At 38.3% G+C, this 19,488-nt stretch overlaps 1 protein-coding gene across 1 annotated transcript in view; it reads right to left on the minus strand.

Annotated features, from left to right (window-relative positions):
• adcy2a (adenylate cyclase 2a) overlaps nt 1-19,488 on the minus strand; it is a 54,814-nt gene that overhangs the window by 12,997 nt on the left and 22,329 nt on the right. The window contains exons 4-18 of the mRNA XM_065958147.1: nt 11,047-11,196; nt 7,946-8,094; nt 7,627-7,738; nt 6,954-7,081; nt 6,019-6,177; nt 5,713-5,845; nt 5,447-5,623; nt 5,304-5,347; nt 5,034-5,114; nt 4,747-4,816; nt 4,468-4,565; nt 4,168-4,252; nt 1,454-1,591; nt 294-413; nt 20-204 (exon numbers count right to left, since the gene is read on the minus strand). Of these exons, the coding sequence (XP_065814219.1) occupies nt 20-204; nt 294-413; nt 1,454-1,591; nt 4,168-4,252; nt 4,468-4,565; nt 4,747-4,816; nt 5,034-5,114; nt 5,304-5,347; nt 5,447-5,623; nt 5,713-5,845; nt 6,019-6,177; nt 6,954-7,081; nt 7,627-7,738; nt 7,946-8,094; nt 11,047-11,196 (1,829 nt within the window). The remainder of the gene's footprint in view (nt 1-19; nt 205-293; nt 414-1,453; nt 1,592-4,167; nt 4,253-4,467; nt 4,566-4,746; nt 4,817-5,033; nt 5,115-5,303; nt 5,348-5,446; nt 5,624-5,712; nt 5,846-6,018; nt 6,178-6,953; nt 7,082-7,626; nt 7,739-7,945; nt 8,095-11,046; nt 11,197-19,488) is intronic.

Consider the following 19,488-nt stretch of genomic DNA (forward strand, 5'->3'; position numbering starts at 1 on the left):
TTTGTCACTGTGCACCTACCTGTCCAGGCTCTCAGTCTTGTACAGAAATCTGCTGTATTCATCCAGCAGAGAGGCGTGTGTTTGTAGAATAATGATGTTGTAAACCACCACAGCGGTCAACATGATGATCATCTTCAGCTCATAGTTTATTCTCAGGAAAACCGAGCATGAGATGAGGCCCAGAATGCAACTGTAAATTAAATACTGGAAAAACAGAGGAAGAGAAGGACAGGTTGGTTGATTTGAAAGCTTCAGTGAGGAGAATGATAATGATAATGTTGAACTCCGCTTACAGGAAGGTAGAAATTATTTCTTCCTGGGAAGGTGATTAGTTGTCCATTAGGGTAAACCAAAGTTTCATTGGATGAATTGTAAACAGGAACAGAAGGTAACAAATTCTCTTCCAAAAAGAACTGTAAAAAAAAAAAAAAAAAGTCAGCAAAAATTGACTGCAGAAAACAATCCAAACCATTCACATGCAAATTTTAAACACACTTTCTCTGTCCGCTTGGCCTACACCTCCGTGTTTGGGGAAGAAAAACCCTAGTCTTCATTGTAATTGCCGTAGGAAAATAGAGTCTCATTAGATAAGAGGGCAATAGTGACAACCATTCAATAATGTCCTTAAAAGTGAACCCTGCAGGGTAAACCGAGCAAAGCCAACTTAATGTGGTTCTTCCCCCCCCCAGAGCAAGTGACCCGCATCAGCTGCAAAACAAGATTATAATCTCTGAAATCGATTTGTGTGCAGGTTAAAACCAGGATCCTGACACCGTGCTTTATCACTCAACTTCACCACAAGCCTTGGGGTACTATTTCACCTTTAACCAAGCCTTTTTAATTGATCTTCTTTTTTTTCCCTCCGCAGAAAAACAGAATCAACTTAAAAATTGATGAAGAGCTGAGTGGAAAAAATGACAACTGTTATAAACTCAGTCTGTTATCACTTCACGCAAATACTGCACAGTAATGTATAGAAATCATAATCTTTGAAATGAGCTGAAGGATATATAAGGCTTGGTAAAAAACTAAAAACTCCATTCCAGCATTTGCCTGAGTATTGAAATATCTGGTTTATTTGGGTCTTTTGAACAAAGGAAACCAAAAGCACAGAGATAAACATTTAATTAAAATGTTAGACAAAAGTTCTGCTGTAGCACAGTATCATTTTTTACCTATGTAGTAATAAATATTTAAGTTGTTTAATATAATATTATCTCAGCAACACACCAGTAACTATGAAAGTTTGTTGGATGTATACAATCTTAAAGTTCCTAGATCCTTTTCATTAAAACCACTAGTGGCCTTTCGTTTTTCATATGACTTCATGCTGCATTCCTACATCCAATACCAAGTAATATCATTTGGCATCTAAACGGTCGTAGCTCTTCATTCCTTATGAAGCCTAACTGGTGTCCCTCCCATCCCGCAGAACCTGCACATAAAAGCTTACCATGTTGAAGACGGCCATTATGAGTATTAGAGCTGTGGTCGTCATGGTGAGAGTGATGCGGGGCCATGGCTTGTTGGCAATAATGACTGATGACCTCAGCAGCCACATCCAAGAAGTAGAGGCGCTTTTACTGAAGTGCTGCAGGGACACACACACAAAGACACAGGAATATATTACTCCAAGCAGAACAACATGATTTAGATATCACAGGCTGCAGATAGGATCAAACACACAAAAAAAACACGTGAAAAATAATAATGGCAGGGACATGCATATTATGAGATACTTGCACAATAACAAATGAAGAATTTCTGTCGACTATGGGAAATTACTGTGAAATTGAAAGGGAAAGTACAACTGAAGCACCTATTACTTTTAAACTCCCAATAACCGCAGCTTCTGGAGTCATACAATAATGGACAAGAGGTTTCCTATCAACTTAATGACACATGCTGCAATATACTTCAAACTGCATGAAATAACAGCAGCACAAAAAGACCACTACAAGTGATTCAGTCATTGTGAAATGATGCAACCGTGACAGTTTATACAGCCACCACAAAGCATTCAGACTGCCATGTCAATTTTCTGACATTTATTAAAACTAAGGGTTGTTGTCTAGGTGGCTTCAACCTCCTGCTTTACAATCAGGTCATTACTGAGCTGTTATTGTAAGCCAAGTACCCAATGTGCAATCATGCCCTTCATTTTAACACAGCTATACTTGACAGTCAACACATAATGACTTTAAAATATTTATATTTTAAATTTGAATATAACGTGCGGGAATGATATCTCCCCAGGTTGCTGCGAATTCTGCCTCGGCCTGTTGCCAAAAGCCAGAATTGTTTGCTTGATTCACAGCAATCTCCGAGCAATTTCCGAGCATGTGGGCCTGAGTGGATGTGACATTTGAATAGCTCAGGGGTGCACATTACAATACAATAAATCAGGGCTGGCAGAATGTATCATGCACCAGCAGGATTATTGTTGAAATGTAGAGCCAGTGGGACACAATTTTGTTTTGAAAACATGGAATTAGTACGCAATTTCACCTCTAGACCAGCACTTAATGGTATGCATGACTTGATGAAAAGGGTAGATTTAGACATAGAAGAGAATCTATCAGGGTGGATGTAAGTGGAATATGTTATACAGTAACAGGATCAGCAGAATATGCAAGTCACTTAATCACCATATTCGACCTTTCAAAGCAATCAAACCATAATTTGCATCCAACAGTGACAATGTTTCTTCAAGAAATGCTCCCAAAGTTGAATCTCTTGTTTTGAGACAGAAATAAAACAACCAGGCACGGTGAAGCATGTTGGGGTTTTACAGTGAAACCTTAAAAATGAAACCTCCTGGGTGGTTAAAATTATCCACTCTTTCAGATGTCAAATATAACATTAGGAGATAAAAATATGTATAGCTATCATTTGGAATAAATACTTCTAATATTCAGGGATTAAGTGCATGAGGGACACTGTGGCTGCCTTTGAAATGATACAGTCCTCATTTATGATTGTAATAAAAAATATCCTGATTCAAGTCCTATTGAATAATTCACTCATTCAATAAAATATTTATGTTGTTCATGAAAAGCCTGTTTTTCTGTCCTAAAACTCTTAATGGAGAAAAGGAATCTTTTCATTGTTGATGTCCCTGTGTGGCATGAGGAACTGAATGAAACTAAAATACAGTTTTTTACACTGTGCCAAGTGAATCATATACATTAGTGTTATGGATTCATGACCTCTGGGCTGATTCTGAATTATTAAACAGAAGCTGTAGAAAAAGTTTGGGAAGACTGTCTGGGATATCTGGAAGAAGGGAACAATAACATGAAGTGAAGAAATGCCAAATGAAGCTGACAAAAGGCAGCAGGATGAGTGTCAACTTTAGCTTTCAAGTGTTGTGTTTTGTTTTTTAAGCCTGGGGAGCACAGTGCAGAAGAGAGGCAGACAGCCATGTTTCTGTAATGTAAAAAAAAAAAAAAAAAAAAAAAAAACATTGGGGAGGATTGGTTGTACTTGCCTGCGGTTACAGAATTACACAGGACCTATAAAGTTTTAATAGTCATTACTTTTTTTATCGCCCCCACCCCCATTTTCTTTTATCTGTTCTTTCATTAAGCTTTACTAAACACGGAGTAACACAGACGAGAGCTGGAAGCCCTCCACTATCTTCAAGTGGCTTAATACAACTGCAGAGTCAATATCTGCAGACATGAAGAGGGCATTTAAAGGCAGTTAGAAATCGTGTTTTTAAATTTCAGATGGCATAAACCACAAAATAAGTCGGCATTTTCTAAATATCTTAAAGGCAAACACATGATGCATGCACTACGAGAGTCCTATGCAAATCACTACAACGATGAAAACCAGGAATGATCTAGTTTGACCTTCTATTGATAAATCTATGCATGTCTTATAGTTGTCTCCAGAGGCATCCACTACAGCAGTGGTGTGCACAAGGCTTCACCTGTTTCCTGCACTAAGATAGGATTAAAATGTGTCACAGTGGCACTCGAGTTAATCAAAGGGGGAATTAGAGTAACAACAAGGGCACTAAATGAGCTGTAGAGCTGACCAGAGGGGCCCTTGGACCACTCATGTTGCTTTGGTAAGACATTAGGACAAACATTAAGCACACAAGCACACATTAGGAGTTGAGCGTATCCACATGAAATACAGGCGGACTCATTAACTCACCAAGAAGTGTCCGATGAAACAAATGAAGAGAATCAAGGACAGGATAAGAAAAGCCATTCCAAAGGATATTCCCAAGACAAATGTCCTAAAAATCACAAACAAAATAAGTTATCAAGTTTAGTTTACTTAAATTTTCATACCAATGGACTTTACACAAAATAACACGTAGTACATTTAAATTATTGTGTTACAAACTATATAACATCTCTAAAGCACAAGGATACAAATGTGTCACAAACAGCCTTCTGTATGAAAAAAAGTATGTTAGTCTTATAAAGGTTTGAATTACAGCCCACGTACTTTGGAAGGACGAGAATCTGCACAATAAAAATGCAGAAGAAGATCAAACAGGCACAGGTGACGTAGTATTTGAAGGCCGGTAAAGTTGTTGCTCTGTACTGAAATGAGAGGGAAGAAGGTCAAGATTAAAAAGAAGGCCTTTTACAATTAACACTGAAGCTCCGCAGCTGGCCACTCAGACATCACAAGACCCCCTTCAGTTTAGAAGAGTTCATGGTAATGCGAGGGAGCAGCAGTAATGAGAGCTTCTGTGATTGTCTTTGTACCCCCTTTACTTACCTCTTTCTCCAAGGATTTGTTGTGAAAGAATAACGATATTCTTTGGATGTCCTCAGACTTGAGCCACTGTCTGGAAGCATTGAGACGGATATTAATACTTATTTGTAAAGACAAGATAAAAAAAAAGGAGGATAAAGAAACTGTAAAAGGTTTAAAAGATGTCTTAATACATAACATTGAAGGTTGTTCAATCAAGATAAAAATGGGTAGATATTCAGTTACATTTCCGCTACATTAAAAAGATACATTATGTTGTAATCTTCTCTGAGTTTAAAAATGACCCATACTTTTGTGCATTTATCCCATCAAAGGTCCTGATCATCCTCTCGTTAAGTTCCTCCTCAAAACGTTTCTTCTGAGACTTTGTCCTTTAATGTGTAACAAAGAAAAGAGACACAATATCTCTAAGGATTATATAGTATTAGTCACCCACATCCCAGCTTTGAGCAGAAGTCTAGTCTTATTAAACATCTTGTCGTCTGTCTCTGTACTGTTAAGAGACGAGTATTATCCTGCCAAAGGAAAATCGTGCTGGAGCTGAAAAATGAGCAGCTTGCCTTTCCGATCTCCTCTGGAAGTGATACTGCCCCATTGGCACGTCCTACACACAGAGCAAAGAGGAAAGAGGCGGGTTACGAGGTTGATCTGAGCTTCCCCATCCACAAAAATCACAACATATGTTTAGAATAAAATCACACACAGCAGTGCTGATCTTCCCGTTCTCGTTAGTCATGCTGTCTCTGTGGTGCAGGTTGGCGAAGGGCTTGGCTGCTCCCCAGGACTCCAGGTAGCGGGTCATCCTGACTGATGCTCTCATCTTTGCTCCGTATAGCGTGGGTCTGGGTCTGTAATGATGCTGTGGGCTCCAACGCTCCACCTGGGAAAAAAACAAGGAAGTAGTGCAACTTTTTTTTTTTTTTTGACATTTTATCAAAGTATTCTTTTATTTTGTGTGACTGACAACACCTTTGGGTTGATGACAAGATAAGTGATCACTCCATGTTCTTTCAGGTAAGGGTCTCTCTCTTGTCCTTCCCCATCTTCTACCTTATAGGAACCATTCAGATGCTCCAGTGTCACTGAGGTGATGTGAACTCTCCTGCCAACAAAAAGATATGAAAAATAGAAATGTATCAGGGTATCCTTCTGGTATCTTTAAGAAAAGATACAGAGTAACAAGAGACAAATTGATGGAGACTCAAGGTATCACAAAAAAATAATGTTTTGTAACCTCGTGCAAACGTGCTTTTGCTTTACTTCCAGTTAACTCACCCAGGTACACCTCCTGCCTCCATGTGATTGGCCAGCGTTACATCATGTGACCAAACGTCATACTGCCATTTTTGGAGTCCAATCACACCACACAGGACGTTCCCAGAATGCACGCCCACACGCATGTTGATGTCGACCCCTGTCGCATCTCGAACTTTCCTGTCAAACACCAAAAGAAAACCCTTGTAATGTGAAGAAAGAAGAAAAATCATTACCCTAACTGTACGTCTCGTTAGAAAAGAGAGGAAATGCATGTTCGCTGATGGGGAATGCAGACAACTAAAACACTGGAGAGAAGAAAAAAAAAATCACAGGAAAAACAATTGCTGAACCTGATATTCAGTATCAAATATTCCACAGCTCGACTTTATGATTGATGGTCTTTATCTCCTTTAATTGTTTATCAGCCTCCTCCTTCTTTCTGCTCCCATTGATGTGTGAAGTTGAGATAAGACCTCACACTCAACACCTCACATTTGATGAAGCTTAATTGGCAATCAAAAGTTAATGGGATTTGAGCTGATGCTTAGTGAGTACTTGTCATCATTAAGATGAATGGTGCTTCAGTCAGAAAGCTGTGTGTTTAAAGGCATACCTGAACAACCATTGAAAAGCAGATATTCAAAAACAGTCCTTAAAATTCTAGGAGTTTAATGAGACTCTTCCGAGTCTTCAGGATTAAACTTACTTAACACAAACAAAAAGTAGCATGAAGTAATTTGTCACTTTATTTAAGTGAATTTAATCTCAGGACAGATGATGTGATATGTTTGATATGAACACATCATGTCAAAAATTTAAACTACATTAGCACTTCAAAAACTTGGAGCAGTTTTTAGGACTATTTGTGACATACTTTAAAGTGACAGAGAAGTAAGCTATTCAGAATTGAGACAACCATTTATCAGCAGCCCCATCATTCAACTGGTACTTACTTGATGGCTTCACACATGTCCAGCCCCATTTTCACACAGTTCTTTGCATGGTTGGGCAGAGACTCTGGCAGACCGGACACACAGTAGTAACAGTCACCGAGGATTTTGATCCGCATACATTCATTTTCCTACGAATAGAAAGTTGAAACAGACTCAGACACAGAGGGTCGAACAGAGGTTTTTTTGATGGACAGTTTGTGAGGCTCTTAGATATTATCACATTATTACTCTTCATACAAAAATCTAACTTGTTCTTTATATTCAGCATGCCTCATAGCTACAATTTATTTTACTCTGTTATTCTCACTCTCTTCATTTCCTTTGATCTGTTTTACAGTGTATGATTAAACTGATTCAGACATGCTATGTACAGCTCAAGGTTAAGATAGCTGAAAGAAAAACATTTTTTGGTAAGAAGTAAGCAGCAAACGTTGGATTAAATCTGCATTGTCAATTTCTCAGTGCAGCATCAAAATTATCTACGAGCAATTATTTGCAGGAATTCAATAAATGCCTCACAAAGCAACAAACAGTGACCATAAATAAAAGTAGCATCATCAAAAGCAGGTTTTTTATGATCATATATCATGTTTTTTTTTTTCTTTTTTGTACAGCCTCTGAATGAAAAAGCACAGTTATCACTTGTTACAGAGTCAAGTAATGAATCGTTTACCTTGGCAATTTGATCAAATTTGCCAAACAGCTCATTCAGCATGTGCACCAGCTCTCCAGGTGAGCAGTCACTGGCCAGCCGTGTGAATCCCACAATGTCAGCATACAGTATACTAGAGAGAGGACACATAAATTAATCAATGTGATGACATACAATGGGTTTGAAAAGCTAAGTTATAAGCAACTGTGTTCATCAAAACCATTCACATAAACCAAGGTAGCGTTATGTGTTCATGTTTGACACTGTCATATATGCTTTACAAGTACAATACAGTACTGCTTTGTAGTAATGATGGTTTATAAAAATAAAGAATACTTGCCTGACGTTAGTGTGTCTCTGAACATAGAGGTTGTGAAAATTGTTTGTGTTCTCCATCTGGCCGAAGTTTGGACCCTTCAGTCTCTGGATGATCTCCGCTTTCATCACCCGAGCAATATGAGCCGGCAGCAGAGACAGCAGGAGACGCTCCTAATGGCATTATAGACAGAAGACATTAAGCAGGCAGATTCAGGGTCATCAAAGAAAACATGCAGGGTATTACATTTTAAAGCAATTTAGATCAAAGAATAAATAGGTGAAGGATTCTTATAGGAAAACATCTCATTTCAGACGGCACCCATGAGTTAGTTTAATAGCTCCGACTCAGAGTGTTCTCAACAAATTGCCCAAAAGTCTCGATGAGCATATCTCAGTCACATGACCCAAGATTTGGAGTGATATGAAGTAATGCTGTTGCAAAAAAAGGCAAAGCTTTATTGATAAAGACAAACTTCAGGTACCAATGCTTGGAAAATGATGTTACTAAATTGAAAGTTTGTTTTTTTTCAGCAAACTTACAATTGTTTTGTTTTCATTTCAAAATTCAGTTTTAAACATTTAACTCTGCTGACAGAGTGAATGCTTCAAGTACAAAGTCATGGTTAATTGGACACTACATTGTGTGAGGTTGACTTTCTGCTCCTCAAAGTAAACGTATTACACTGCTCATTATTTCATTGGCAGCCAGCAGAAGACAGATCCTTCTCACAACTATTATTTATAAATCCTTAACTTTTAGTCAGTTTTCTCTGAGGCTGCTGTAGGTTTTATTCAACCAGTTCAGTAATGAGCAAATATAATTCCTCTCGTGGTTATGAGACGTTCATGACAAGAGGAAGCACTTAATTAAACCAATGTCACCCTGAACTTGACAGGTTTTGCACCATTGATTATGAACCCTTAGCTCTGCTGGGGCTCAGAGAGTTGTACATAAGTGGAGGTCTGTGGAGGATGCTAACACTGGCAGAGATCTGAGTTTATGATGAATCCACGTAGGGCCCCTTGGACCACTCATACTGAAAATGTATCCACTCACTGTACAGCAGAGCACTTTGGATAAAAGCATGCACCAAACAGCATACATTATGAGCGCCTTAGAGGAACGTTTCTCTGCACAGTTACTACCATCTGTCGCCACCGCAGCAGTTACTCCGGGGCTGCTGCGAGATGCTCAACCTGAGGCATTATCAGCTCCACTCATGACAGTTCTAACAACACAAGCAGAATTCACCCATAGGGATAACTAGCCCCACCCAAAGCCTGGTTGTTCACAACAACAGCTGGTTTCACTCCCCTCATCTGACTACATAACTTGCCACGAGCTACAACGCAGGCAGCTGTATTCAGAAGCTAGCTGGGTCCAAGATTTATGCAATATATATTTTTTTTTTTAATCAAGTTAATCGAGTTCTACTGTGTCCCCACTCAGCGCATTACGTAAGCTTCCTTTCTGATGCTGCAGAAACTGTAAATAACAACAACACTGCGCTTTTGAAAACAAACCCCCAGACAGCTCAGTTGAAAAGTAAAAAGTATGACGCTCTTGTGTCAAATGGAATAAAAACATTATCAAAGTACTTCAAGTTTGATCAAGCTACCACATCCGGGCTTTACTGGTTGAACTAATCAGTCCTGTGGATTAACATCATCGAGGTATTAAACTCTAGCGCTTGCAACTGACCAAGGCCGGTGAATATTGTGGATGACTCAGGTCTATAAGGAAAGAGAGAACACAACTAAACTGAAAAATGAAAATAATGTTGCATTGTTGCATGACCTTGGGTATCTTTGGACATCAGTGAATCATTTTGTACATGTTCTCCTGTATATTTTCTCATGTGTAACAGAATTGTGAAAAAACACTATGTGTCACAGAATAAGCACTTTAATGCTGTCTCGTACCTCTAAGTGATGGTTTAAAACCACACTGGTGTAACAGTGCAGCACTTATTCAAATAAATCTAAAAGTCAAGTTCATGAAGAACATTTCTTTGCATTCATTTGATTCCTAGATGAAGAAGCTGGTAAGAATTGCCTTACATTGTTAAAAAGGACTAAAAATCAGAAATTTATTGGATTAAAATAATGAATCATTTGACACTCCTACTTTGTATTGATTAAACTTGTAAATGATGCTCATGTAAATAGATATAGTTCCTTGAAACAACAAAATATGACTTTCTTTGTGTTTCTTAATTGTGCTCAATCATGTAAAATGAGGTCCCCAGTATTATCACTGTTTTTTATCTCTATTATCTGAGACATTATATGAGTCAATAAGCACTATTAAGAATGCTGTTGGATCCCCTCATGTTTAGCAATGTAATCCTGAAAGCCTGAAGCTGTATCAAAGCCCAATCACTTAAGATTACAGTGCTAGGAAAAAAAACATGTAAAAAATACCACTGTAAAGTTATACAGATGGACTTTCAAAGCTTAGATACTAGAAAGGCTAATGATCAACTAAATAACAAACAAATAAAAAAAAATAACATTACAGCATTTGTATCAACTGCACAGACTTCTGACAGCAGTCACAGGGTGCTAAAGAGCGTTTACTGCAGAGGATTTAGCACATGCAGGATGCTCCAGGGACTCATCACACTTACTGAGGTCATTAACAGTTACCACATTCTGTAAAGCCAAACTCAGGACATGAATCCTCTGTGGACTCTGCTTCCTCATCCATAAGCACCAACCACTGACAGCCATGTGTGAACATATTCCACTAACTAATTTCAGTGATCAATGAGAAATGTGTGCAAAGAGAACACAGTGACATAAATAAGACAAAGAAAAAAGAAAAGAAAGCTTGTGAATCACCATCAGTTATTCTTCTCAGGATGAATTATTAGTCCTAAAATCCTGGGTGTGCCATTATGTTGGTCTCATAATTTCATCATAATAGTCATCATCACTATTCCCTCCACACTCGCCCCAAATGTTTACAAAATCCAATCCTCATTTGTACACAAATTGACTCCCATCATTATTATAATCAACGTCATTTCCACCAACAAACATACTCCACGTACTCAATCACTGCCTGTCTGACTGACTTTCTCTGTCTCAATGGTCATTAAGACGTATTTACCACTTTACCTGCTGTCTCTTCTCAAACTCCAGTTTAATCGGGGACTTGATGCAGTTGCAGGTGTCGTGATAAGTTTGTTTCAGGGCCAACTCCATGAGGTGCTTGTGGTACGCCCCCGCCATGTTGCCACACATGAAGATGATGATATTCGCCAAAATCTGTAAAGGAAGAAAATAAAGTGGAGTTTGTAAGATTCATGCATAATACTGGTATGACTGCACGATGGTACGTTGAAGCTGTTCCCGAGGAGGCGTAATATCCGCCTCAGCTACATCTCATTATGTTGACCAAAAGTAAGGTTGAGAGAGCATTTTCAATATGGCAACCGCCATTGATGGGCTTCCAAATCCCCCTTCAGTAACCAATGGGTTACGTCACTAGAATATGTAACCCTATGTAACAGTCGATATATTATACATAGAACAACAAGATTAGGACATACCTTCACTTTAAGGCACACAACATTCATTCATCAACAGTAACATTAAGAAACACACTTCTTAAGAAACAATCTGGCACTATATGAAGAACATTGCACACTTACAGTAGTAGACGTGAACCAGGCGAAGACAGAAGATCATGACCCAGTAGAAGAATATAACACCAAATTCATTTTCTAGTCCGATATATAACGGATAGCTTACAATCTTTGCATTTAAAAGAAGCCCTGACAAATGGGTGCCAAAATAATATATAAATAAAACAAAATATGTTGATGTGTTCTCACTCCGCCCTGCTTACAGAGATCAACAGTACAAACTCATCACACACTCCCGGTCTTCACCTCCACAGCCAGAGGCCGCCTTCCACACACTTCTATCCACCCTACGAGCTCTCAAAGGCGGACAAACTCATCACACACTCCTGCTCTCAGCCAGTGCCTGCAGAGACTGTGGTTTGTAGAATGGAGAATGAATACAGACCCACAGACTCCTTCACAGACTTTCACATGTGTATGAACACTTACCTCCTCTGTAAACATTATGTCGGTAAATATCCAGTGTTTCGCGGCCGATGATGCTCGTTTGTGTACGTACGAGCACGTATGACAAGCACGCGAGGGAGAGCGAGCAACAGGTTACTGGTGCAGTTCACCTAACAGGCATGCGGTATCGCTACAAACGCAGTATTTTTGAATGTTACATATAGTCCCTTTAACCCTCCTAAAAAAAACAAAAAAAAAACAGGGTCTAATGTAAATGAATTCTTCTTATGAAAACAGTAAGAAGCTAAAGCTCTCATATCTGGTCAAGGTGATTGTACTCAGGTTTTGACGTAAACTTTAAAGTATGTTAATTGCACCGAATTTTTACATAAATTGCTTCTCATTGCAATCAAGTGTCTGCAGAAATGTCAAAATCAAGCCACCAGAGGAAAAGTGCCATTCATACAATCCCAGCTTTATTTACTTTCTTGTGAATGAGAACATTAAAAGGAAACAGTTTAAACAAGCAGATGGTGCCAGTCATAAAAAAAAGTACATTAGAGTGGAGATACAAGGAACTCAGATGTGTGTGAACTACAAAACTGCCCCTGCTTTGCTGTTTACTGCCTAAAAATAGCGTACTGTATTTCCTACGTCAGCCTTATCGTGGCTTCATCAACCATTCCACTACCTCGCTGGATATTTGGGGGAAAAAAACTGTGAGAAATGAAGGCTTTACAAACCCAGAGCTCACATTTTGTCAGCAACTCCCTACTGATGAAATAGATCTTCCCTTGAGTTGTGTTTCAGTGCAAACAAGGAGACCTGCTTGTTTGTTAATGAGTGTAATTAAGACAAACACTACATCCCACTACAGGCTCTATTTGACTGCAGCATGGCTTAAGTGATGGAGCTTCTATTTATCATGGTCCCCCCAGTATAAGGATCAATTGTGATATGGACAATGTCATATACTCTGAATAATAATCGATTATATTGATTTTAAATGTGTACTTTTGGTATCCATCCAATATGTACACAGCAAATGCCATTCTGGGTCACCAGGGCTGAAGCCAATCACTGCTGCCATTCTGAGAGAGACGGGGTTAACCCTGGATAGGCTGAAAGTCAATCACAAAGCCAACACATAGGGCCCAAACAAACAGCCACCTTCACTCAATTTGAGAGTCACCAGTTGAATTAACGAGCAAGTCTTTGGAGTGTGGGAGAGGAAGCTGACGGGTACCTGACAGGACCTCGCATGTACACAGTGAGCAATGGCAAACTCTACACAGAATGGTCCCAGTTCAGACAGGAAACAGACCACCAACCTTCTTCCTCTAGTGCTAACCACAACACTGTTGGCAGCCTACACCTTTGGTAACAAAGGGTAAATCAACCCAGTAAACGAATATGTAAAGCTTATGATTGAAATCTGATGCTCATAAGAGTCCTCCATATTAACAAAAAAAACAACTTAAACTTGTAAAAAATATCTTAATCATAAATAAAAAATATAAATTTAATAATGATTTCTAGTCCAGTTTTCTTTCTAGCATTTACTTCCTACCAAATAACGTGTTAGTGCACCCTGTTTTAGAAATATAACAGCTCTGTCTTCAAAAGCAAAACTGAGCCTGACATGTGCTTAATCAAAACTCCAATGAGGGAGATCCCTCGTTTAGATACTGATTACTTCAATGTTTTAATAAACATCCCCCTTAGGCAAAACTTAAAATGTTCTGCCCCATTAGTTTTAACAATCTAGAACATGAGCGGCTGGGTCTACAGCCTCACGGAGCCACAGGTATCACGATATACGTCCAGTCTTTTATACAGTATATCAACAGATAGAAAGATGTGATGCATACATAAAGTCATTCTGTATTGTTTGTCATGAGTAAGAGATGAACAGAAAAAGATGACACCCAGAGACGATCATTAAAGGACACCGATTGTGTTGCCTTTGTATGTGTGCACCTTTTGTAAACTGTCCCCTCGATGTAGTCAATATCACACCATGACAGAAGGTTATAAAAACAACATGCTTTATTTTCACTCAAATGTCATGCTTCCCTCATAGCAGCGCAACACATCACTCAATTAGAGGAACTGTTTTGACAGGAAATAACCCCAGGAACACTACTATCCTTGAGCTCAATACTCTGAATGTAAAGCAAATGGAAAAAAGTAATGGTATCCTCAGTCTTTTAAAAGGAATCATTCCTCCCTCTACTTGACACTTTTTCATACACAGTCCCATTTCCACTCACTTATTCTGGCCTGCCTTGTCTCATTCTCAAAAATGGACCTTTCACTTGCAGTCTCAGTCTTTCTTTCCAGCATAATGGTGACCTTATTATCACAAAGTCAATTTGCTCTCTCTCTCTGGTGTAAATAGGCCCATAAGATTTATATTTTTGCAAGAAGAAAATAATAAGACTGTGACATTTTGCTCAAAGACTAAACATTGTGTCTTTGTCAAAAATCTGACAGACCACAAAACAAAGTACAAAACCAGGAAAAGTTATCTTAATGTTAATGGACACCTTTCAGATGACTGGCAGTAGCGACCGGAATAGATGCAATTACATGCAAAAATGTTTTGAAAAAGAAAAACCACCACCAGGTCTGTGTCTCGCTAATATTTTCACTTTAGCATTCATAAGGGGCAGAAGACATGTGAACAAGAGGCTGTTTATGCATCTAACATAAAAGAGTGTCTTAATATCCACTGAATTCATTAACAAATCTCCTTTTTTTCCCCCATATGTATCACATTAATAAGCCTGGTTTGCATCCTGAATGTGTATTTTGCGAGAGAGAGGGATTAGACACGTACACGATGACTGAAAGCAAGCACAAGAAGGTTTACCAGCGCTTTTGTTAGCTGCTTTATAGAGAGTGTTTCAGCAGCCCATAAACTGTATGCAATATTTCCATTTAAATACCTCTGAATCATCACACAATGTATTGAAAACCCATTCAGCAACCTATTTGTTCCCTTTGTGAGTCTCTTAGTCGAGGATTTGATGACATAGAGACTTTTTTTTTTTTGTGGCTTATGAGGGTGAGGCAAAGAGTCTTGCACTGGGTAGATTAACAGGTTACTCATTGATTTAAGGAATTTAAATCACTTACATTTGAGTGTCTGCTTCTTGGGGAAAAGAAGATTTTTGTACTTTTAATGATTGTGCTTGACTCCATTGTGTGAAGATGAATGGCTGTGTTTCAGTTTGGAGTTTCTTTTTTAAGGCAGCACATGCTAGAGGCAGATAGTTTTTCACTTCGATATGTTGGTTATCAAATAAAAAAAAAAACATGCAAAACAATTGCTGTAAAGTACACGTTATTTTGCTAACCTGCTGGTCAGTTCAACCTGGGTGTCTCTCTATTAGCTGACATCTGTTAGACAAGACACTGACAGTGATCCAGGCCATCTCAAAGGTCAGCTGTGTAGGTTGTGGAGCTGTGTGAATCATCCATACCTCACTACTGCCTAATTACAGATAACAGTGAGGTCAGGTGAGGATGGCCTCGAAAGGGCTCTGAGCCCTTCTGGTGAATTCTGGGATTATCTGAATCGAAGAGCTGAGCCCTATGCAGGCTATTATAGCGTTTTTTTTATACTAGCATGGGTGGAGGGAGATATCCATCTAAGGTCAGTGTGAAGGGGAATATTGTTTTAATGACCTGTTGAAAAGGATATCGAGCAGATGTGCTTTCATTATCCGTCCAACTGAGAAAGGACTGATATCTTTCATTACAACCTCTTACAGAAGAGACACTGTGCGCTGCCATGAAACAAACCTTGTGTTTATTTATAAAGACGTTTAGCAAGGAATCTTAGCATATGTGGCATATGAAGAAATGACATGGTCGTTTAACTTCAAACTACATTTCCTTTTTTAAAACTGCAAAGGTAAAAGCCTTCATTTGGATTCAAATGATGCCCTACTTCCTCTCAAACATGTACCACATGTAATATGTAACAGCTGCTACCACAGAGAGTCTGTGAGGGGGAAAAGAAAACAGATCAACTTTAAATAGTGAGTCTTGTGATGAATTATTGATCATTTAACACTCAACAATTAACAACAAAGAATGCAAGTTGAAATTATTTTCTGTCTGAAATGAGAGTTTTTTTATATCAAACCCAATGGGCCAAACGATTTAGTCTGTATTGCTTTAATTCAATTTTAATTTAATTTTAAAGAACTTGTTAGTACCACTGCAGTGCTCAGGAAGTGACCTGGCATCTCGACTGCTACCAGCCCCAGCTTCCATACTTTGGTCAGCACCGGGAATTGAACCAGACCCCTAAAGCAAATGAGTGAAAAACATAAAAGATAAAATATACTGAAATAAAAGCTCTTTGTTTCATAAAGCATGTCTATCAACTGTTGTAAATGGATGCTGTGTAGAAATATTAAAATATGCTACTTTAATATTTTGTGCATCTTTTATACCCCATCAAACATTTCCTAATGGTACATGAATCCAGCAGAGGGCTTTCCACTCATCAAGAAATTAGCTGGTTCATTGAGACTCCAATGAGCCAGCACTGTAAAGTTTAATGGACTTGATAAAGTGGACATGTCAGCAGGGTTCCCTCTCACTTAAAACCCCTGGCGAGTTAATATGCACACTGACTGAAATAATGTACACAAGTTCCGACATTAAATGGATGACATTTATACAGCTCTGGTTTGATAGACTGGTGTTTTTTTCCTTATTCTTTTGCTGAGTGAGGGTAAAAAAGTAAAATAACACTATATGTTATTATGTGTGTTTGTACTTCTAAAGGACAAGTTAGAGATTTAGGAAAAATACATTTACTCACTAAGAATAAGATGAGATCGTTGTTTATTCGGTAGCATGATAGCTGATGTTTGCATAAAGACTGGGTAAAAGGAATTAAATAACAAGTTTGTAAACACATCACAGAATCTGCCTCCAAACAAGCTCCAATGCTCACATGTACTTTTTTACTAGACACTGTTAAATATACTTTTTATTTTGACAGGGGGTTTTGTGTCAAACTGTTTCTTGGGAATGCACCGTCACCTACTGTGGTCTTACCACTTTAAGTAGTTTTTGTACAGTATTAAGAGTGGCATCTGTTTTCTCAGAAAACTCTCTAAATTAATTTCATGTCCACAAGGGTTGCTATTTGACTTACTGTATGTCCTTTTAGTCTAGCAGGCAGGTTTTTGATACCTTTAGCATGGTTAAAGATAATTAAAACTAATCAACTGTATTGGAAACTATAAAGTCTTATAGGCAAGGAATTAGACGTCATAGATAGAGGCTACAACAGTTTGTCAGATGACTCACAGGTTTTCATACACAACAGAACTTTGCTTTTTGTTTCAGTTTTCAACACATGCTTCACAGCAGATTGCAGTATGTGACCTTTACAACCCGTATTCAGTAAGCAGCTAATAAGGAATGCATTTTCTGGGAGACTTTTTTTCCCTCCCATTTCAACATTAAGTGCATTGAAAGTAACAGGTCAGTGACTCAAATGTAAGGAATTAGCAGTGGGAGATGTTGATCAGACAACATGGATTATTTGAAGGCAGCTTGGGCTCTGGTAACAATGCATGCACATTTCTCATTATATTTGGCATTTACATATTAAGATACAGTTTAAAAGAACAGGTAAAATGGTAGAGGGAAACAATTCAGATAGCTACTGTAAGTCGCTGGCTTGAGACAAAAACCTTTAGAGATATTTCTATCTATGGGTGTTATTCATTTAAAGTGATACTCTACTATTGAAATATAAAGTATTGTTCACTGGACAAATTAAGTGAGGGGAAAAAAAATCATTCTACACTGTCCAATCACAGACGTTTGTTCAGGAAAGTCTAAAGTGTTTATGCAAATCAACACTCTGATTCATCACCATATTTTGTTGCAATGAATCCCTCAGTGTCACCTTTTTGAAAATGTTTAACAAAAAGAAGAAGCATCTTTTTTTTTTAAAGCTGCTGTCTAGACACCCTCTTACAGGCTTCAAGCACACTGAAACCCAACGTCACACTGCCTTTATCTAAAAAAGCAAGAAGCAGGCCTGAGCTCGTCACGACACAAAAGGTTAGACGTCATTGGCATATTGCCAGAGAAACAGAGGAAACAAATGCTCCTCTCTGCTTCAATTTCATTTCTGAGAAATGTTGATTGGATGATGAACAACCTGAAATTCTGTTCAATATTGTCTTTTGATGTTTGGTAATATCAATGGCTTACTTAAATCCACCTCTGATATTCAAGCGATCACAACTTTAGAAGAACTGATGTGACATAAATGTTCAAAGGAAGAGAAAAGTATAATGTCACACTGTATATAATTATTTGCCAGAACCCTGCAGCACACAGACGTTTACATGCCATGTGTAACAGAACATACATGCTATGATATAGAAGTGTCCATAACAAAATCAAAACTTTCCTTTGCAAAGAGGAATGTAGGCTTAGCATGTATTTCTGAATGTTCTTAAGTATCAAAACAACATCCTGCACAGCTTTATACTTCTTCCATTACCGGTACTTTATACATTTTATTTTTTACTGTTTATTTTATCTAGTTTAAGTCCCCTGACTCCAAGAGTTCTGTTGTTCACAATCTTCTAATTTCTTATTATACTTCTATATTTTACATCACTTTTATGTTCTTAAATTTTTGCACCAATCCCCACAAGATAAATTCCTCGTATGTCTAAACTTACTTGGCAACCGGATCGTGATCCACCCTCTCTCCCCTTAAAGAGCACACACAGTCAAATACATACTTTACTCTTCCCTGGCTCCATGACAACACACCAGGAAAATGGCTTCTGATCCAATTAGGCCCACAACAGAGTGGAAATAAAACCCCTAATGTCAAAGAAAGAGATCAAATAAAGCATCATAAAACAATTACTTTCACATTACTTAGAGTATCTCATACATAAGCAGTTACTTACTATAACTAAGTGACGTATTACGTGTTTGTGTCGCAGAGCCAGAGGGAGATAGGAAAATCTTTGATTCTAGGCACCGTAGGGACACATCCTACTTAAATCCACCAGGGATCTTTGAATGCCTTTTATTTGATCTTTCTAGCAGCTCTGGGCAAATGTCAGTCTCTAATGAGAACCAGCAACCCACCACTACATGTGTTAAGGTCGGTAAGCATCAGGTAATGAAATCCATTCCCCTGAACAAAAACAAGCCACTGAGGGTGCCGTTTCCATGGCACACAGACATTCCACATGAGAACACAATGAGAGTAACATAGCACCAGCGACAGGTGCGAGAAGAAAAAGAAAACAATCATCATTCTATAATTGCAGCATGTTTTTGTATACAGGGACAATCAAGTTAAATTAAGCTTTGAAAATTACAACAGCTTTTAAACTGGTGTTTAAATGCCTTTATGCTCTGGCTCCGTTGCTCTGCATTTAGCAGCTATCCTGAAATTAGGGATGTCAAGAGATTATGTTTTTTAATCACAAAACACTTAATTTAAATAGTTAAC

This window comes from Labrus bergylta, chromosome 8 (genome assembly GCF_963930695.1).
Source record: "Labrus bergylta chromosome 8, fLabBer1.1, whole genome shotgun sequence".
Lineage (NCBI taxonomy): Eukaryota > Metazoa > Chordata > Actinopteri > Labriformes > Labridae > Labrus > Labrus bergylta.